Genomic DNA, 17,236 nt, shown 5'->3' on the forward strand with positions numbered 1-17,236 from the left:
CCTATCTTACCATTATGCTATCTTTTAGAATATTTCTTAGCTTTACTTTTAGTTACTTCTCTTGGTAGTTATTAAAATAGTATTTCTACTTAAAGAAAAACTATAATATATTTATAGAACCATAGAAAAGTCTAATTACTATCTTTAATTTCTAGGGATATGTATTTTTACCCCTTCTGGCAGAAAGAAGAATATAATAGTTATAAGTAAGGTATATAGAGAAAGAAGCCGGGAATATCTAATCTGTTGAGAGTAGCTTTAGGCGGAGTGTCGGCTTTAGTCCGGACTCTTCGATCCGCGACGTTGATGAGCAGGAGAAGGAGTGCAGCACAGCATCCGATATATACTGCCTAAGTCTACGTACAGCTTCTTCTTTCCTATTTATGGTGCGTAGTCTCCAGCGTAGCTTCGATAACCTTCTCATCTGCATGTTGGCTCTGATACGCATTAACCTTGTCGACTCCCTCAAACAACACATCCATTTTCTCAAGACTGATGCCCTTAGTCTCAGGCCAAAAGAGGACAACAACTATCAAGCCAAGCAAGTTGATGCCTACCAGGATGTAGTAGGCTCTATGGCCGACATTGTCGAACATGACGGGCCAAGCCTGGTTGATCCAAAGAGTCGTGATCTGCTGTCCAGCCTGCGAGATGTTGATGCCCTTGTCTCGCACGTTCGTGGGGAAGATCTCGCTAGCGTAGATCCAGGCACAGGGGCCTAGAGCACCAGAGTAGGCCATTTCAATCACGTAGATGAAGATAACCTGCACGATTGCTGCGCCGTTGTTGAAGTTGGTTGCCGTAGGGTAGACGTCTGCGAGGGCACCTATGATAATGTAGCTGACGACCTGAGAACGGGTCAGTGGCATGCAAAGAAAGAATATAGAAGATACGTACCATAATGGCGGATCCGACGATCAAAGTGATCTTTCGACCCCACTTGTCAACTCCTCCAGTAATAACACAAGTCGCACTACACATCTTGTCAGTGCGGACCTGGAAAGAACAGGCATTCTATACTTACGCCAAGCAAAGCACACCAGAGACGACGTTCAACAACAGAGACATGGTCCCAGATGAAAATCCCAATCCCTCAAAGATCAACACTCCATACAACATCAAAGCACCCACACCGGAAAGCTGGCCCAACGCCATAGTCGCCATACCAAACCCAATCCGCTTCCACATCACATACTTTCCCAAGAACTCTCTCCAAGTGTAGTTGCCCTCATTCTCCAAGTTATATTGATGTGCGGCCACAAGCTCGTTAAACTCCTCAACCACGGTCTCGTCATCCTCGGGCAGTTTCCGAAGCTTCGCCAACGTCTTCAGCACGCGGTCAGTCCGGTGGGGATATCTCTCCAGGAGCCAACGTGGGGATTCGGGAAGGCCGAAGGCAGCGACGATGAGAACCGCACCGGGGATGACTTGCAGTGCCGTAGCAGTGCGCCAGGAGTTGTTTCCGGGGATCTTCACCGTGCCGAGACCAACGCAGTATGAGATGAGAACGCCGACTTGGTAAGAAAGTTGGACGAAGGAGACGACACGACCGCGGATTAAGGGAGATGAGACCTCGGCTTGGTAGGCGGCGAGGTTGGTGCCGATGCTAAGAGGATGTTAGATGGTGGTAATGGGTGGTGTATAGGAAACTTGCATTGCGGTACCGACTCCAGCAATGATACGCCCAACGATGATCATGGAGAAGACTACCGCACCGGCTTGCAGGGCAACGCCGACGAGGAGGATGATGGTCCCGAGGACGAAGGCGTAGCGCCGGCCAAGGTACCAGATGAACCACCAAGCGACAAATAAGTTTCCGAGTACATTTCCGAGATTGACTGGACAGGGTTAGTACGAGGTTGCTGTAAGGCTGTAGAGCAGAATGGCCGCGATAGAAACCGTGGTCCTGTTTTAGGCCGGGGAGAGCCTTGCAGTTCCATTGCGGCTACGAGAGCGTAGTAGAAGAGGATGGCATACCCATGCTGGCCACAACACCCGCTCGAGCGCCGCTAACATCAAAATAGTCGATGAATCGAATGTCTGATATGATGATGGAGTAAATTCCGGAATCAAAACCTTGGAATCTGGAAACTGTCAGTTAATGGCTTATGGACGAGAACACAACAATTGGCCTACACGTTCGCAATGGAGGCCACAGCACAGATCCAGTAGATATACCATGTTGCCTTTGTCTGGCCGAGATACGTCTTTTGCTGCGTGCTATGCGGTGTGACGGTCATCGTCTGGTCCGCCATTATATGAGGGAGGAGCGGTGATCCCCAGACACTGGAATGTGGAAGTAACTTGAAATGCAATATGCAATATAGAATATGGAAATATGGAATCAGCTGAAGATGCCGGAGTAGAAGTATGAGGATCTGCACGATACTGAAGAAGTTAAGAATAAAAGGAACCAACGGGCATACAAGCCTTTATATGGCCACCCATGGCCCCCGCTCTTACGGAGTATACTCTGCTCTCGAAGGGAGCATGGTGAACATCGAACGTCGAGCCAGACTGTGGAAATGACCACGATCGCCGGACAGTATACCACGTTGCGGGGAAACATGGGGGACCACGGGCGCCAACGCGATGATTCGCGCGGAAATAATGACTTCAACAGTTCCACCGAAAATGTCTCTCCAACATGCTCTCCCTGGACTGAAGCATCCACGACATCTTACGACAGTCCATGCGACCAGGTCGATGCTAGAGGGAGGTTTGGCATGGGGAACCTCCACTGAGCGCCGCACCCCCAAAAAGAAAACCGGAACGGGGGCTTAGGCAGTCGTCGACTCGTAAAGGCCTACGATAGGTGCGCCAATACGGAACGGGGCCAGCGAGCAGACTACCAGCTTAGTGCAAAGTAAGAGGACGAACTATTTCCCCATTACTTCGCACTTCCCCATTGTATCCCCATTAACTTCCCCTCTCGTCGTGTCGTCGTGTAGCACGCGTGGCAAGATCGGCCGCTAGGAGAAACCTAAGGTACCCTGCCTTACCTAAGGTAGCTAGGCAGCTAGGGGCCCTTAGGTAAGGTAGGTACATGTAGCTCTTATTATGCAGAGCCACTTTTTCCCCCTCGGCGAAAGCTTTTCACAGTAGGTAGGGTAAAGTAAGATGAAGCAGATTGGGCAGTGTGAGTACCTACTAGAGAGATGCCCGAGAGCCCTGTCTAGCGTGCATCCCCCGAGTGGCTTTAAATGGATCTCGTCATTCATCAGCCAGCCTTATCCTTGGTGCACATCCTTGCAAACCGGGGATCAACAACACCACCCAGACCCAGGGACCAAACTACGGGGTTTGGCAGGCCAAGCGAGGAACGGATATGGGCGCCTTCGATTGCGGCGCTTGCACGAGACAGAACCACACGAATTTCCGACTTTCTCAAGACACTCGGTCGAAAACACCCCACTCATATGGCCTTCAGCTTCCTTTATTGGTGCGCATAATGCTTCTGCTCGAAACCCCGCCAGAGAAGCTTACAAGTATGCGATTAGATCGTAACGTAATCACCGCCACAGCTATAAGTACCTTAACCTACCTAGGTATTCAGACTTGCCGAATGAGGCGTATCACGTACTACCACCTACCGGTTTTATAGCTGTTCTCTTATTATTCCTCTTCTGCATTTGGCGCACGTATTTGCAAGTTGCTGACGTCCAAAAAAAAATTTTTATCTAGTCGTGAGAGTCCACAACGAGTCAACGACGTGGAAATCATCCCAAAACTCTTATTAAAACAATTATCTTCACTCCAAGAGGACTTGCTGCCCAGAGAGCTCCCTCTTTTCATACCTAGATAGATAGGGTTGCCCCCTTTACCCCGCAAAAATGGCATATCCACAACAATCATCCATCCAAACCACCTTCGCCCCCTTCTCCTTCTGGAACCGTCGGCGAACCGTAGTCCGCAAGAACACTCTCCTCTATCAACTCAGCGTCCTCAAGAAAACCGGCCGCTACGACGCCTTTCGATTAAAGTGGCACCCAATCTACGACGACGAAGATCCTCTCAATTGGCCGGTCCCAAAGCATTTATTCTGGGACTCCGATGTGGCTAAATGGATCGAAAGCGCTTGTTACTTTCTAAGGGAGGAGCATGATAAAGAGATTGATGATGCGGTCCAAGAGCTCGTCGAGATGATCGGGAAAGCACAGCAACCTGATGGGTACCTGAATATCCACTTCACGGTCGTCAAACCGAACGAGAGATTCACCAATCTCAGGGACCTACATGAACTGCAAGTCTACCGCTGAATCTTCCTTTCCACACTTATCTTCACTACTAACTGATCATTTCTAAAGATATAACGCCGGTCACCTCATCGAAGCAGCCTACATCCACCACCTCCATTACCAAAACGACCTTCTCCTCCGCCCCATCACAAAATACATCTCCCTCCTCTCCCAAACCTTCGGCCCCGGCCCCCACCAAATCCACGGCTACCCAGGCCACCCCGAAATTGAACTCGCCCTCCTCCGTCTCTACTCCATCACCCACGAACCCACCCACCTCAGCCTTGCACGGTATTTCATCACCGAGCGCGGAAACCCCCATGGAGTGGATGGAAAGCACTTTTATTCTGCCGAGGCGGAGAAGCGAGGAGAGAAACTAATGGAACGCCAGAACCCGTGGCCCAAATGCAGGAGTTTCTGGTACATGCAAGCGCATAAACCAATTTTGGAGCAAGACAGCGTCGAGGGCCATAGCGTGCGGGCGATGTATCTGCTAACCGCCGTAGCGGATTTGGTGCGGCTCGATGAGGAGAGCAAGAACTATTCCGGCAATGCCAACGGCAACGACAGTGCAATCACCACCCCCAATGGTGGTACACAAACCACAGCCACCCCCTACCGCGACCCCCTCCACCGCCTCTGGCACAACATGATCAACAAGAAAATGTATCTCACCGGCGGCATCGGCGCCATCCACCAATGGGAAGGATTCGGAATCGACTACTTCCTCCCCCAAGGCACCTCTTCCGGGGGCTGCTACGCCGAGACCTGCGCCTCGATTGGAGTCATGATGCTGGCCGAGCGACTCCTCCAGATCGACCTCGATGGGAAGTACGCGGATGTCATGGAGCTGTGCTTGTACAATGCGGTACTGACGGCGATGAGTCTGGACGGGACGAAATTCACTTATGTGAACCAGCTGGCGAGCTCGGAGGATGAGGAGGGCGGGAAGGATGGAGGGGCGGGGGATGGAGGAAATGGGGGGAGTAGTTTGAGTAAGCGGGAGGCGTGGTTCGAGGTTGCTTGTTGTCCGCCTAATGTATGCCGGACGATGGGGATTCTGGGGGGGTATGTCTGGAGCCATGGTGAGGATGAGGGTGGGGTGTTCGTGAATGTCCATCTGTATACGTCTGCGAGTTTGGAGTTTCAAGCTGGAGGAGGGCAGAAAAAGGTGGAGCTGAAGCAGGAGAGCAATTGGCCGTGGGAAGGAGATGTGAAGTTTGAGCTGAAGACATCTTCGGATATCCCGGTGACGATCAGGCTTAGGATCCCGGCGTGGGCGGAGGGGTATGAGGTATGTATTTCCCACTTTCATCATCACTCATCTTCGAGTGCTTCCCACACCGAATTACCTCAAAACACTAACCTCAATCAAAACCACAACAGATCTCACCTTCCCTCCCCTCCGCAACCACCATCCAAAAAGGTTACCTCACCCTCCCCCCCTCCTACACCTCCCACCACCGCACATTCACCCTGTCCATCTCCGGCTTCACCCCGCGCCTCATTCGCCCGCACCCCTACACCGCATCCGACATCGTCGCCGTTGCCCGCGGCCCCATCGTCTACTGTGTCGAAGACGTCGATAACCCGTGGGTCACGAACCATTTCCGGGATGTGGCAATCGATACCTCTGTGCCCTTGCGTTTGCTCGAAGTGGGTGAGAAGATAGGAGGGAAGGAGGAAGAGGAATATGTGGCGATTAAGGCACCGGGGGCGGGGGTGTTGCTTGAGAAGGAGGCGGAGGAATGGACGCTGTTTGGTGGTGGGAAGAAGGGTGGGGATGGGAAGGACAAGGAGGAGGAGGGAAGGAGGGATTTGGTGTTTGTGCCGTATTATGCGAGGGCGAATAGGGGCGGGAAGGGGATGATGAGGGTTGGGCTGAGGGTGATGCGGTAGGCTTTTGTGTAGGGACTGGGTTAGTGAAGGCGTATATGGCTGGGCCCGACGGAAAAGTATCTTGAAATCACACTAATATTAGTTGACGGATTTCCTCTTTCCCTTCTTCCGCCTCCTCGCCAGATAAGTCTCGCGGATCCAGTAAAGGAACGACATTACCCCTTTGTCATAGTGCTGTGGCTGGAGTGCCGTTCGCTATTCCCCCATGAGCTCGTAGTCGAACCTGTTTCCTGTTAGCTCGATTAAGTCGCTCGGCTCCTGATAAGATTTATACCTGATGAACTTTTACTTAATATCATAGATACTGGCCTTGGTAAGATATTATAAGTTTAATTAAAATAAAGAAGATTTATTAGCTTTTATAATTAACAAAGAAGTCGATGTGGCGAAGTTCAAGTGTGGCTGTAGCGTTCATGGCACGAACGATTCCAGGGCACGTGCCAGTACTTGGGTACTTGGCGCCCCCTATCTTCTCGCTTCCCTCCCCCTTTATCTTGCAGCTAACATTTAGACGCCTGGCACGCCAACCCTAAATGTCCCCTAAGGCAATCGTCATTGGACCACAGAACCTATCAAAACCCCCTTTTTATCATAGGTACAAAGGTTTTATTTTTACTTTTCGGTTTCCAGCTTAATGGCGCGCTGCTACATGACATCAATCAGGGGTAGCAAACAGCCTACGGGGATATTAAGCTAGCTCGATCATCCCTTTTCTACGACCAACTAACGGAATTTAACATATTCCACTCTCGTCTAATTATTGATATCTATCAATCAATGCGCCTTTCCAGATAGCATAATAATTCTGCATCCCCCAGAAAGTCAGATCTATCACTATTTTCCGTCTCCGCCTCGAATCCGGCATCCTCTCCTAATACTTATCGAAAAACCCCCATCCCCCAGCTAAACCTCTCGCAGCCACAAGCGCTGCCAAAGCCCCAACATAACACATCCCCGTAAACTTGATCAACCACGAATAGTCACCGTCACAGTTCTGCAAGATTTCGCCGGCAGCCGGAATCCCAGTTAATGCCCCAATACTCACAATGGTATAACAAGTGGCATGATAGCGGCCATAATCTTTTGTATCGCACAGTTGCCCAATACACACCGGTGTTAAGCTGATATTGCTGCCTGATGCGAAGCCAAAAATCACGGTGAACATCACCAAGCCGGCCGTATTGGATCCGAAGGGCAGCCAGATGCCAAAGATGGCTGCAATCGTAACAACTACAAAGAGAATTGAGGTATTGAACCGCCCCAGTACATCTGAGAGAAGGCCTGGGATCCATCGCCCGAACAGGGAGCCTGCGTTGAGGATTGCGAGCATGGAGTACGCGAGGTTGGGAGCATAGCCTTCTTTAAGAGCGTAGGACGTTATATATGTTAGCGGGATGAAGAGCGCCCATTCGATTAGAAACACCCCGAGCACAGTCATAGCAAAGGCAGGTTGAGACAATATGCGCAAATCTGGGTGGGGTGAACGGCGACTAGGTGGAAGGCGCGACTTGATGAAGATGTTCGCAGAAATGCAGGGGACAAGAATTAGCACCTCTATGGTGCGTGTTGCCCAGACGAATCCAATTCTGGGAACAAGTGACTGGAGAATCATGGAGAATACTATTCCCCCGCAAGCCCCTCCGGTTGTGACTATTCCTGTGGCGTAGCCGCGTCGACGATTGAAGAAGTGACCCACGGCGGCGATAGAAGGTGTGAAAAGCAACGATGTGCCTATGCCCCCGAGGACGCCAAAGTTAAGGAGGAAATGCCAGTATTCTGTAATAATCAGCTACAATCACAGGTATGCTTTTGAGGGTTGAGGTGTTTTATACCTGTGCATTCAGTTATGAGTAACATACTAACGACCATGCATATGCTACCAGGAAATACGAGCCACCTTGGTCCATAAGCGTCGAAGAGGGGGCCAATGTAGATACCGCAAGCAAATGTCAGAAATGTGTAGAGAGAGAATATCCACCCGATCTTTCCAGGAGTGTGCGAGGCTAATTGATGTTCAGACAAGTATGCTTGTAAGGTTGCCAGAGAGCTGAGAACTCCGAGAGAGGCAAACATCCCACACCAACTGCCAAAGACCACAAGCCAAGCGCGAAGACCACCTTCGGGGAAGGAACGCTCATCGTCTCTAATACTTGGAAGGTGAGAAGGGTTAGATAGAAGCGTGTGGTCATAGGAGAATCTAAGCTGTCCAAAACGTGGAGAATTTCCGAAGGCTCTCATACTGCCGACAGCACCTTGCGGTAACTGAACCTCCCTGGGATTCAGGGAAGCCTCGTGCTCTTGTGTGAGGGCTCGTGGGCTGTTTTGGACACGTTTTATACTATCCATGTTGTTTGACACCTGTTGAGCTGCCCTAGCTTCAGATGTTCGATGTTCTACCTCTACAAGACTCCCAGGGCCACTGTCTATGGGATTCCCGTTATCGATATTGGGTGGCGTCAGTTGAGCTTGACTGACTTCGCCATAAGTCCCATGCTTTTTATGCGTGGAATGTTCGCTCAGCTCCGCTTTCTTGACAATTTTCGATTCCCGAACTCTCGTATACGTCATGTCTGTCTCGATGCTTATACTGTCGAGGCTGGGGCGGTTTCCGTTCGACACTGTTTCCTTAGCTAGTGCTGGTTCTTGAGGCTTGATGCTATTGGCCATATCTGTCTTGATGCTAGCATGGTCAAATCTTTGGGGACTCTCGTACGCGATAACTTCCTTTCTTGCCGTGTCTTCACGTGCTGTTGAGGCATCTGTGAGGTCGCTGGAATCTGCCTCGATGGCGATCCTCTTGCGATCCTTGGGTCGCTTTTTCTTGATTATCTGTATTGTCGATGATGTTTCTGCTAGCCCCACATCATTGGTCGGGTCTTTTTCCATTTCGGTTCTTGCACGACCCTGGAGGCTCTCAAGATGCGTGGCAGAAGGCGATAGAGTTGTATTTCCAGGATTATCTTCACCTCCAAGGCTATGCTGGTCTCGAAGGCCCCTCTCTCTACTACCATGGCCATATTGAATGCTATCTCCATGCTGTATGCTGTCAACGGAACATATTTGGCCTCCAGATTTCGGCAGCAGTTCTGCGCGATGGACAGGCACCCCTTCGTTAGCAGAGCTCATTGTCATTGGTGAGGTGGCTGCCAAATTGCCAGCACTGCACGGTAAGGGCGCAAAACGGATACAGAACGTTGCTGTTCATTGAAGGTCGAGGAAGAGTTGGGCCTATTAGGATAACGACGACATCTTACTTGTCCTCCAGTGCTACTGTCCATCTGGTTGTGGAAAATCTGTCGCTGAGTCGACACACTACCTATCAATTTGTATGAGGTAGTCACTCGGGCCAGATCACAAAACAGTGAATTGGGTAGTCTTGATGATCTGTCGCATCTGGCTTTGAGACGGAGTTCGCCAGGTTTGGAAGTGTGACTGGAAGTCATTCATTAAAGCTCCGTGATCCTGCTTTCGCGTCAGCGGGTATGATTCTATGCGAACTACCTTAAGTTAGTCCAGGTTATTATGCCATTGAGACTATTGTCATTAAGGTTTCCTCTAATCCTAATCACATCGCCCTTTATCCTGCCCCTAGCAGTTCACAAAAAGCTACCAGTCACCTACCCAAACCGACCTATTTGTGAAGAAACTGTAGTTTATTCCAACTTTAGCCGCACTCCAGTGATTGTTCCAAGGCCTGCTTTCGTGCCTAGCTGGACCCAGTTCCAACTGAAGAATACCACCTTTGAAGGCTCAAGCAGATCCTGAAGAGTCCAACCTCTCTTAAACCATCAGTTATTGACAGCCAGACCCGGAATTTCCCCGAAAGTTCCAGTCGCTTGGTCAGTGGGGTTACTGGAATTAGACAAACGAACCCCGGCGAATAGCCTCATAATACTCTCGGGGTGTCCGAAGGTGGGGTTTAGGGGGCATCGTGAACGTCAGTGGTATATAGGTAGGCATAGCACACCTCAGCATTACGGTACTATCAAAACATCGAACTGATAGCCAGCGTAAGCTTAGCACTGCTTGCTTTATGGATGCAGTAGGCATCGACCCAAATGTATTTCTAGCCGTCCTTCGCAGCTTGATGGCAGCAGCCCCTAATCATTGCGAAGCTGGCCATTATACGCGCAATAAGTTAAGAAGCCACATGCTGAGCTTAGATGTCGGAGCACGCCGTGAACGAATGGCGGTGGAGGCTGGTTCCAGATGTTGGTACTGGCAATACTTTTATGAGGCAGACGTGGGGCACTAAATTGGCGATATCGAAATGTCTTGGTATCGGCCAAAAAAAGCAAATGCGTACCTATGTATAGAAATACAAGCCTAACTAGAAACCATCTCTATAATGTTGCCTCTAAATTTTATCTCGACAGATAAAAGGTTTGAGATATCACTCTCGGGTGCGACTACTTCAGAAAGAGGGCTGGGAAGGGGATGAACATGCTATTTGTGTGCTAATCATTCTACCACCGACGCCCTGAACACCTTATTTTCAAATGTCTTATCCTACCGAGTGAACGACGCCGAGAAATCCCAAATCAACCAACCCATCGTCTTGCACTTCTAAACATTCTCACCCAAGGGCCAAATTCACCCCACTCCTCTACTCTTTCCTTAGGCACATAGCTACCGACATCAGCCATGATCGTGCGTTCCGGATGTGGCATTAGCGCCATAACTCTTCCATCCAAATTCCTAACCCCCGCGATGCCCTCCGGGCTCCCATTGGGGTTGAATGGATATCTGTTTGTGGCTCGGCCTCTATTATCCGTATATCTAATTGGAATCAAGCCGTCGGCATTCATAGCCTCAAGATCAGACGAATGCTTGAAACTGGCTCTTCCCTCGCCGTGAGAGACAGCGATTGGAAGAGAGGAGCCATGCATTCCATGTAGGAAGACTGACGGGTTCTTACTATTATCCTCGATCTTGACCATGCTGACTCTCGCTTCGAATTGTTCGCTTTGGTTTTCAATGAATAGAGGCCAGTGGGAGGTCCCAGGAATGAGTTCCGCAATTCGAGTTAGCATTTGGCAGCCATTGCAGACGCCGAGAGCAAAAGTGTCAGGACGGGCGAAGAATTTCTGGAATTCGGGACGAGCATTCTCTTCATGCATAAGGATTGACTTTGCCCAGCCTTGACCTGCATCTAGAACATCCCCGTAAGAAAAGCCACCACAGGCTGCTATGCCAACAAAATCGGAAAGGCTTCGGCCACCTATTATATCAGTCATGTGCACATCGATGGGGTCGAATCCCGCGGCCTTGAAAGCGAATGCCATCTCAGCGTGACCATTAACGCCTTGCTCACGAAGGATGGCAACGCGCGGAGGTTTGGCAAATGCGGCGGTAATAGTTGCCGTAAGAGGAAGGATATTTTCTTTCGGATCGAATGTGAGCTTGTAATAGAGTCCCGGGTCCTGATCATCCTTGATATTGTCAAACTCGGCATCAGCGGACTCGATGTTATCTCGAATACGCTGCATTTGGTAGGATGTGCTGGCCCAGCATTGCTGGAGCTCGGTGCGATCCATGCGGAGAAGAGACTTTTGGCCATACCGGATAGAGAGCTTCTGTTTCGAAGCCTCGGGTACACGGCCGATCTTTCTAATCAACCTCGGAGGAGGGCCACAGGTAGCGAAACATCTGATGAAATTGATCTCATCAGATTTGCGGACTTGGAAGACTGCGCCAAGCTCCTCATTGAAGAGGGATGCCACTACATCAGATACTGAATCACTTTTGGTAAATCCATCAATCATAAGTTCGGCGCCACATCGACCGGCGAACATCATCTCAGCGATTGTAGTGAGGAGGCCACCGTCTGAGATATCATGATACGCCAGAACAATCCCAGATTCGTGTAATTGGGTAACTGCGTCAAAGTAGTCGATTATGAGATCTGGATCTCTGACATCAGGTGCCTCATCTCCTAGTTGACCAAATGCTTGTGCCAGTGCAGAACCTCCCAAGGCCTTATGACCTCCTGCAAGATCAACGTACATCAAAATAGTTTCTCCAACATCCTCTAGTCTTCGGAGAGTAGGGGTCCACGTATTTCTAACGTTCGCGACCGGAGCAAAAGCAGAAATCACCACCGTTGTAGGTGCGGTGACGGCTTTTGCCTCCCCAGTCTTTTGGTCTTTCCAGGAAGCCTTCATAGATGTCGAGTCTTTGCCAACAGGGATGCTAATTCCAAGTTTGGGGCACAACTCCATCCCAATAGCATGTACCGCTTCATAGAGTGCAGCACCTTCGCCAGGATGGTTAACAGCTGCCATCCAGTTTGCTGAAAGTCGAACTCGTGGCAAATCGCCAAGGATGTGAGCAGCAGCCAAATTCATTAAGCTTTCTGCAACTGCCATCCTTGCCGAAGCTGCCGGTGAGATAAGAGCCAGAGTAGGTTTTTCTCCCATACTAAAAGCCTCACCAGTCTTAATTTGGTCACCTATGTTCAGTGATGTCGCAGTCACAGCGACGTCTGCTACTGGTGTCTGCCACGGGCCAACCATCTGATCTCGAACAGTCATTCCTCCGACAGTACGATCGCCAATCGTGATGAGAAACGACTTTGAGCCGACAGCTGGAACAGTAAGAACACGTTCAATGGCCTTTCTTAAAAGGTCATGCTCTGGGATTTGAGGATACGCATCCACGAAGGACTTCTCGGCATCAAAAGACTTGAGAACGGGTTTCCTCGACTGGACGATCCGATCCAACTTCCTCCCTTTCGGAAATAGTGTTGGCATGGGCAGATCGATGGGTCGTGGGTATTCTTTGGAGTCCCGATCAGTGACCACAAGTCTCGACACGCCCTCCTCATCCTTCGCCAATACCTTTCCAACGTCCGAGAACCCACACCGTTCTCGATCTAGGTGGACGATTAGAGATGTTCATAGAGTAGTGTACGAATAACTTACTTGCAATGCTAGTGAATCGATTGAGGCCCTCGCTATTAACAATCAATACGTATCTTTCTTGTGCTTCGTTGCACCAGATTTGCAAAGGACTCATGCTACTATCGGCGCTCTCCACTTGTCTGAGTTCGAATTGTCCGCCGTACCCAGCGTCGTTTACAAGCTCGGGTAATGCGTTTGACAACCCCCCAGCGCCAACGTCGTGAATGAATGCGATTGGGCTGTTGTCGCCTAAAGCCACACAAGCATTGATGACCATCTGGGCTCGACGTTCCATCTCTGGGTTGCCTCGTTGAACGCTATCAAAGTCCAGCTCGACAGAACCTTCTCCAGAAGCGTTACTGGAGGCTGCACCGCCACCAAGTCCGATCAACATGGCAGGCCCACCGAGGACAATGACATGCGCTCCATCTTTTACATCTCGACCATTCTTGAGGGCATGCTGGGGTCTGACAGTACCAATACCACCAGCGATCATGATAGGTTTGTGATATCCACGTGCCTCCTTCCCATCACTTCCAGCGTCAGTTTCGACCAGTAGAGTGCGGAAGCAGCCGGTCAAGCACGGCCTGCCGAATTCGTTGTTAAACCTTGCACTGCCAATAGGTGCTTCTAACATGATATCTAAACTGCTGGCGTAATGCGCGGGTTTGCCAATATCGATTTCCCAAGGTGCGTTGTGATCAGGAATCAAGAGATCCGAAACCCAGAAGCCGCAAAGCCCAGCCTTAGGAGTTGAACCTCTTCCCACGGCACCTTCATCTCGAATTTCACCACCCGAGCCAGTCGCTGCTCCAGGGAACGGAGAGATGGCTGTCGGGTGGTTGTGTGTTTCGACCTTGGCGAGGAAATGCACTCTCTCCTTCGTCTGTCTCCAACTACCAGTGGAATAGTCTGGAGCCCAAAAGCTTGCCATTTCTCCTTGCAAAACCGCAGCATTGTCGCTATAGGCGGAAACAGTAAATCGTGGGTTTTGAGTGTGGGTGTTTCGAATCATTTCAAACAGACTCTTTCCCATATTCAGGCCATCAATTGTCCAATTGGCATTGAATTGCTTATGTCGGCAGTGCTCGGAGTTTACTTGTGCAAACATGAATAACTCGATATCATAAGGCGGTCTTCCTAGTTGAGAATAGGCCTGGACTAGATATTCCATTTCTAATTGATCCAGGGCAAGGCCACGTTCATTGTTATAGACTTTCAAAATCTCGATAGGGGTCGACCCTGTAGCCCACAAGTCGATGACTTCTAGTGGGCATGGCTGGCCTTCTGCGAACATCTGATCCAAGTCGGGCTCAGTGGTGCTGATGTTCTCGGTCATTCGGTCGTATAAAACATCCTTAAAAGAGATGTTTTGGGCATCAGTGGGCTCAGCAAAATTGACCACGATGGCACGACCCCTTTCGATGCGTTGGACATCTTTGAGACCGCACACCTCTGCAATGCTAGTGGCCTTGGAGCTCCAGGGGGATATATTTCGTGGGGTGACGTAGTAGAGTTGAGAAAAGCTTGCTGGCTTTGGCACCAAGATGTCCGCGGCATTCGAATTCACAACACCCGGCAGAAGCTGCTGGAGCTGTGATTCGGCTTTCTTTTCCAGAAATCAGCGTTGGTAGAACTATGCAGATTTGCGAAAAGTCTAGCTGCTCACCTTCACGGCGTCGCGATCTGGGCGTCTCAGACGGACGTAATGCATCCATACCCCGCGAATGTCATTGACCTTGCCCACGCCCCGCTTGTTGATTCTTTCGGCAAGTTTCTTTGCCTCTGAGAGCGTGAAGCACGCCTCGCCTGGTAGTGTAATGTGCTCCATGTTGTAGATGTGTACCTATATATCTGTGTCTGCTCTAGCCATGCTCGAAGCAACACAAAGCAATGAGTCGTTTCTTGGTGGGGTTGAAGGAACATGGAACAGAATTTTAGGAGGGGCCGGATCAACGTTTGCGCGGGATCCGGACTGTGGCGGTGCAAGTGCTGTGGCTGGTGGGGAAATCCCGCTAATCTATTCTGAGACGCATTAATTCTCACATTCCAACAGCCGCGTCTCCCGGTGTTTGACTGGTCGCGGAAGCCCAACGTGAGAAGTAAAAGTTGTATTTCTGTTTTTATTTCAGGAGACTCACAGGAGTCTGCCTTCGCGTTGTCCTCCAGTACTTGGGAACAACCACTGCATCACCAACAAAACCCCCCCTTCTGTAAATATACTATTCTGTGCAAATGGATGTCCAATAAACAGCGTTCTGTGTACGCATCCACCTCCGCCTGCTGAAGCGTCGCTATCCTCAGATTGACACACTCGAGCTCCCTTCACCATGGGTATCACATCCTTCATATCGAGCGTTGTCGCTCCAATGTTCATCGTCATATCGCCTATACTCTCCTATGCTGATCAGATATACTCCATCCACCGGACCAAGTCGAGCGCGGGGTTTTCGCTGGATATTCCTTTGATTATGCTGGTTTCTTCTCTTCTAAGGTATCTTCTGGACCGCAGCAAGCGCAAGCCCTATACATTGAATTGTGCTGACAGAGACAGAGTGTTTTACTACCCGGGTGCGAAGTTCGACACATCCCTCCTTATGCAGTCCTTTATCATGATTGGAATCCAGACGGTGTTGCTCAAAGTTGCCCTCGAACACCGACCAGGGCCGTCTTCTAAAGGGGGAGAAGCTGCCATCCCCTTTACAGGCGGCAAAGAAGGTGAACTCGGTATATCGAGACCGTATAATTTCTGGCAGTGGAGATCGCCCAAGCCGTATGTCTTTTGCCTCCTGATGCTTCCGGAACCCCGCGGCTGATAAATTTGCAGATATTGGCAATTCGTCCTTTACCTTTTCATAACCCTCACTGTGCTTGAGCTTATCCTCACACCGATGACTACAATGTATTCTATATACTCGTCGACAATTGGCTACGTAGGGCTTTCTATCGAAGCGATTCTTCCCATCCCTCAAATTATTACCAATCATCGAACCAGATCATGCAAGGGTTTCCGTCTTTCGGTGATTGCCAGCTGGATTGGAGGCGATATGATGAAGATGCTCTGGTTCTTCACGGCGACGACTGAGATACCCTGGGGTTTCAAACTATGTGGCATGTTCCAGATGTGCTGTGATCTGTTCCTGGGGTTGCAATACTGGATATATGGGGACGGGCAAGCTCTAATGGCGGTCAAGGATCATGGGATGAATATGAATGGATTTGCGGCCGGCTCGAGGTCCCCGATGAAGGAGAAGGATGTACTGTACGATTAGGGGAATAGGATAGACATGTATAAAGCGCGTGGCTTCTTCGGCTCGACCTATGGCTGCTGGATTATACCCCCCAGGCAACACGAATGCTCGGCGTTTGCTTAATGAATTCTCCACAGTAAGAAGAATACCGTCCCATGTCCATATGTGCTCAAATGCCACATACAGGGGAAACGCCGATGTTCATTCGCCTAGCTCTCTGGACTGGACCGGTTCTCATCCGCGCTTCCTGCGACCGCCCGCAAGGCTAACTATGTATGCGACGCCCCAGAAAAAAGGAAAGTGGACTTGAGCTGCGCGCGGCCGAGGAGAAAATACTTCGGTTCGAGATAGTGGGCGAGGGAAGTTCCGCGGGCTGAGAGCCCTCGAGCATGTTGCAGCTGAGGCAGCTCGCTTAATCGTGGTGATGTTTCGTGATATCGCGTGAACTTCAAGATGAGACTTCTCTGTAGTCTATACCAACAGATCACCCCCAATGCCATGAAATCAAGCCTAAATAGGGCCAAAGATAAGCACACAATATGGAGTTTGAGTATAAAATTAGCCTGGCTTCTTTTGGGTGTAAACTGATGATTTGGTGTGGATTCTACCGCTATAGCTAACCTTTGAAGGCATCTGGTTGCTCACCACGACTCATCCCGCATAACAGTCGCCCGATATCAACTGCTCTATTCACTGCTTTGTTCCCAAGTCCCCTCGCAAGGCTACCTCGCGTGGCCCGCGTGTCCTCCTTTCGCGCTCCTAGCAAAATTATTTAAGGCCGCCGCCACTTCGCTCTCCAGTTCCTCTTCCTTTCCCAAACAACAACAACCTCATCCTGGACCTCTACCACAACACAACTTCTCTCGCAGTGTACCTCGACTCTACCAACTACAAGCATATCAAGGTAAGCATACTATCGTCTTACTAGTTATCTTGTCTAAACTTA

At 50.0% G+C, this 17,236-nt stretch overlaps 5 protein-coding genes across 5 annotated transcripts; 2 read left to right on the plus strand and 3 right to left on the minus strand.

Annotated features, from left to right (window-relative positions):
- Positions 1-377: 377 nt before the first annotated feature.
- On the minus strand, positions 378-2,255 carry BP5553_05756 (MFS sugar transporter; the record flags this gene model as incomplete). Its single annotated transcript, XM_032014379.1, has 6 exons — positions 378-848; positions 898-973; positions 1,025-1,577; positions 1,665-1,838; positions 1,978-2,084; positions 2,137-2,255. The coding sequence occupies 6 exons, from the start codon at positions 2,253-2,255 to the stop codon at positions 378-380; spliced, it is 1,500 nt and encodes a 499-aa protein (XP_031869060.1).
- A 1,578-nt stretch (positions 2,256-3,833) lies between these two features.
- BP5553_05757 (uncharacterized protein) lies at positions 3,834-6,137 on the plus strand (the record flags this gene model as incomplete). Its single annotated transcript, XM_032014380.1, has 3 exons — positions 3,834-4,171; positions 4,308-5,532; positions 5,625-6,137. 3 exons carry the CDS (start codon positions 3,834-3,836, stop codon positions 6,135-6,137), a joined length of 2,076 nt encoding a protein of 691 aa, XP_031869061.1.
- Positions 6,138-7,008: 871 nt separating this feature from the next.
- On the minus strand, positions 7,009-9,263 carry BP5553_05758 (uncharacterized protein; the record flags this gene model as incomplete). Its single annotated transcript, XM_032014381.1, has 2 exons — positions 7,009-7,913; positions 7,997-9,263. 2 exons carry the CDS (start codon positions 9,261-9,263, stop codon positions 7,009-7,011), a joined length of 2,172 nt encoding a protein of 723 aa, XP_031869062.1.
- A 1,415-nt stretch (positions 9,264-10,678) lies between these two features.
- Positions 10,679-14,870, minus strand: BP5553_05759 (Phosphoribosylformylglycinamidin; the record flags this gene model as incomplete). The annotated part of the gene is made up of 3 exons (XM_032014382.1): positions 10,679-13,011; positions 13,061-14,648; positions 14,709-14,870. The coding sequence occupies 3 exons, from the start codon at positions 14,868-14,870 to the stop codon at positions 10,679-10,681; spliced, it is 4,083 nt and encodes a 1,360-aa protein (XP_031869063.1).
- Positions 14,871-15,369: 499 nt separating this feature from the next.
- BP5553_05760 (Uncharacterized protein) lies at positions 15,370-16,311 on the plus strand (the record flags this gene model as incomplete). Its single annotated transcript, XM_032014383.1, has 3 exons — positions 15,370-15,533; positions 15,594-15,812; positions 15,867-16,311. The coding sequence occupies 3 exons, from the start codon at positions 15,370-15,372 to the stop codon at positions 16,309-16,311; spliced, it is 828 nt and encodes a 275-aa protein (XP_031869064.1).
- Positions 16,312-17,236: the final 925 nt, after the last annotated feature.

This window comes from Venustampulla echinocandica, assembly GCF_003357145.1.
Source record: "Venustampulla echinocandica strain BP 5553 chromosome Unknown scaffold_3, whole genome shotgun sequence".
Classification (NCBI taxonomy): domain Eukaryota; kingdom Fungi; phylum Ascomycota; class Leotiomycetes; order Helotiales; family Pleuroascaceae; genus Venustampulla; species Venustampulla echinocandica.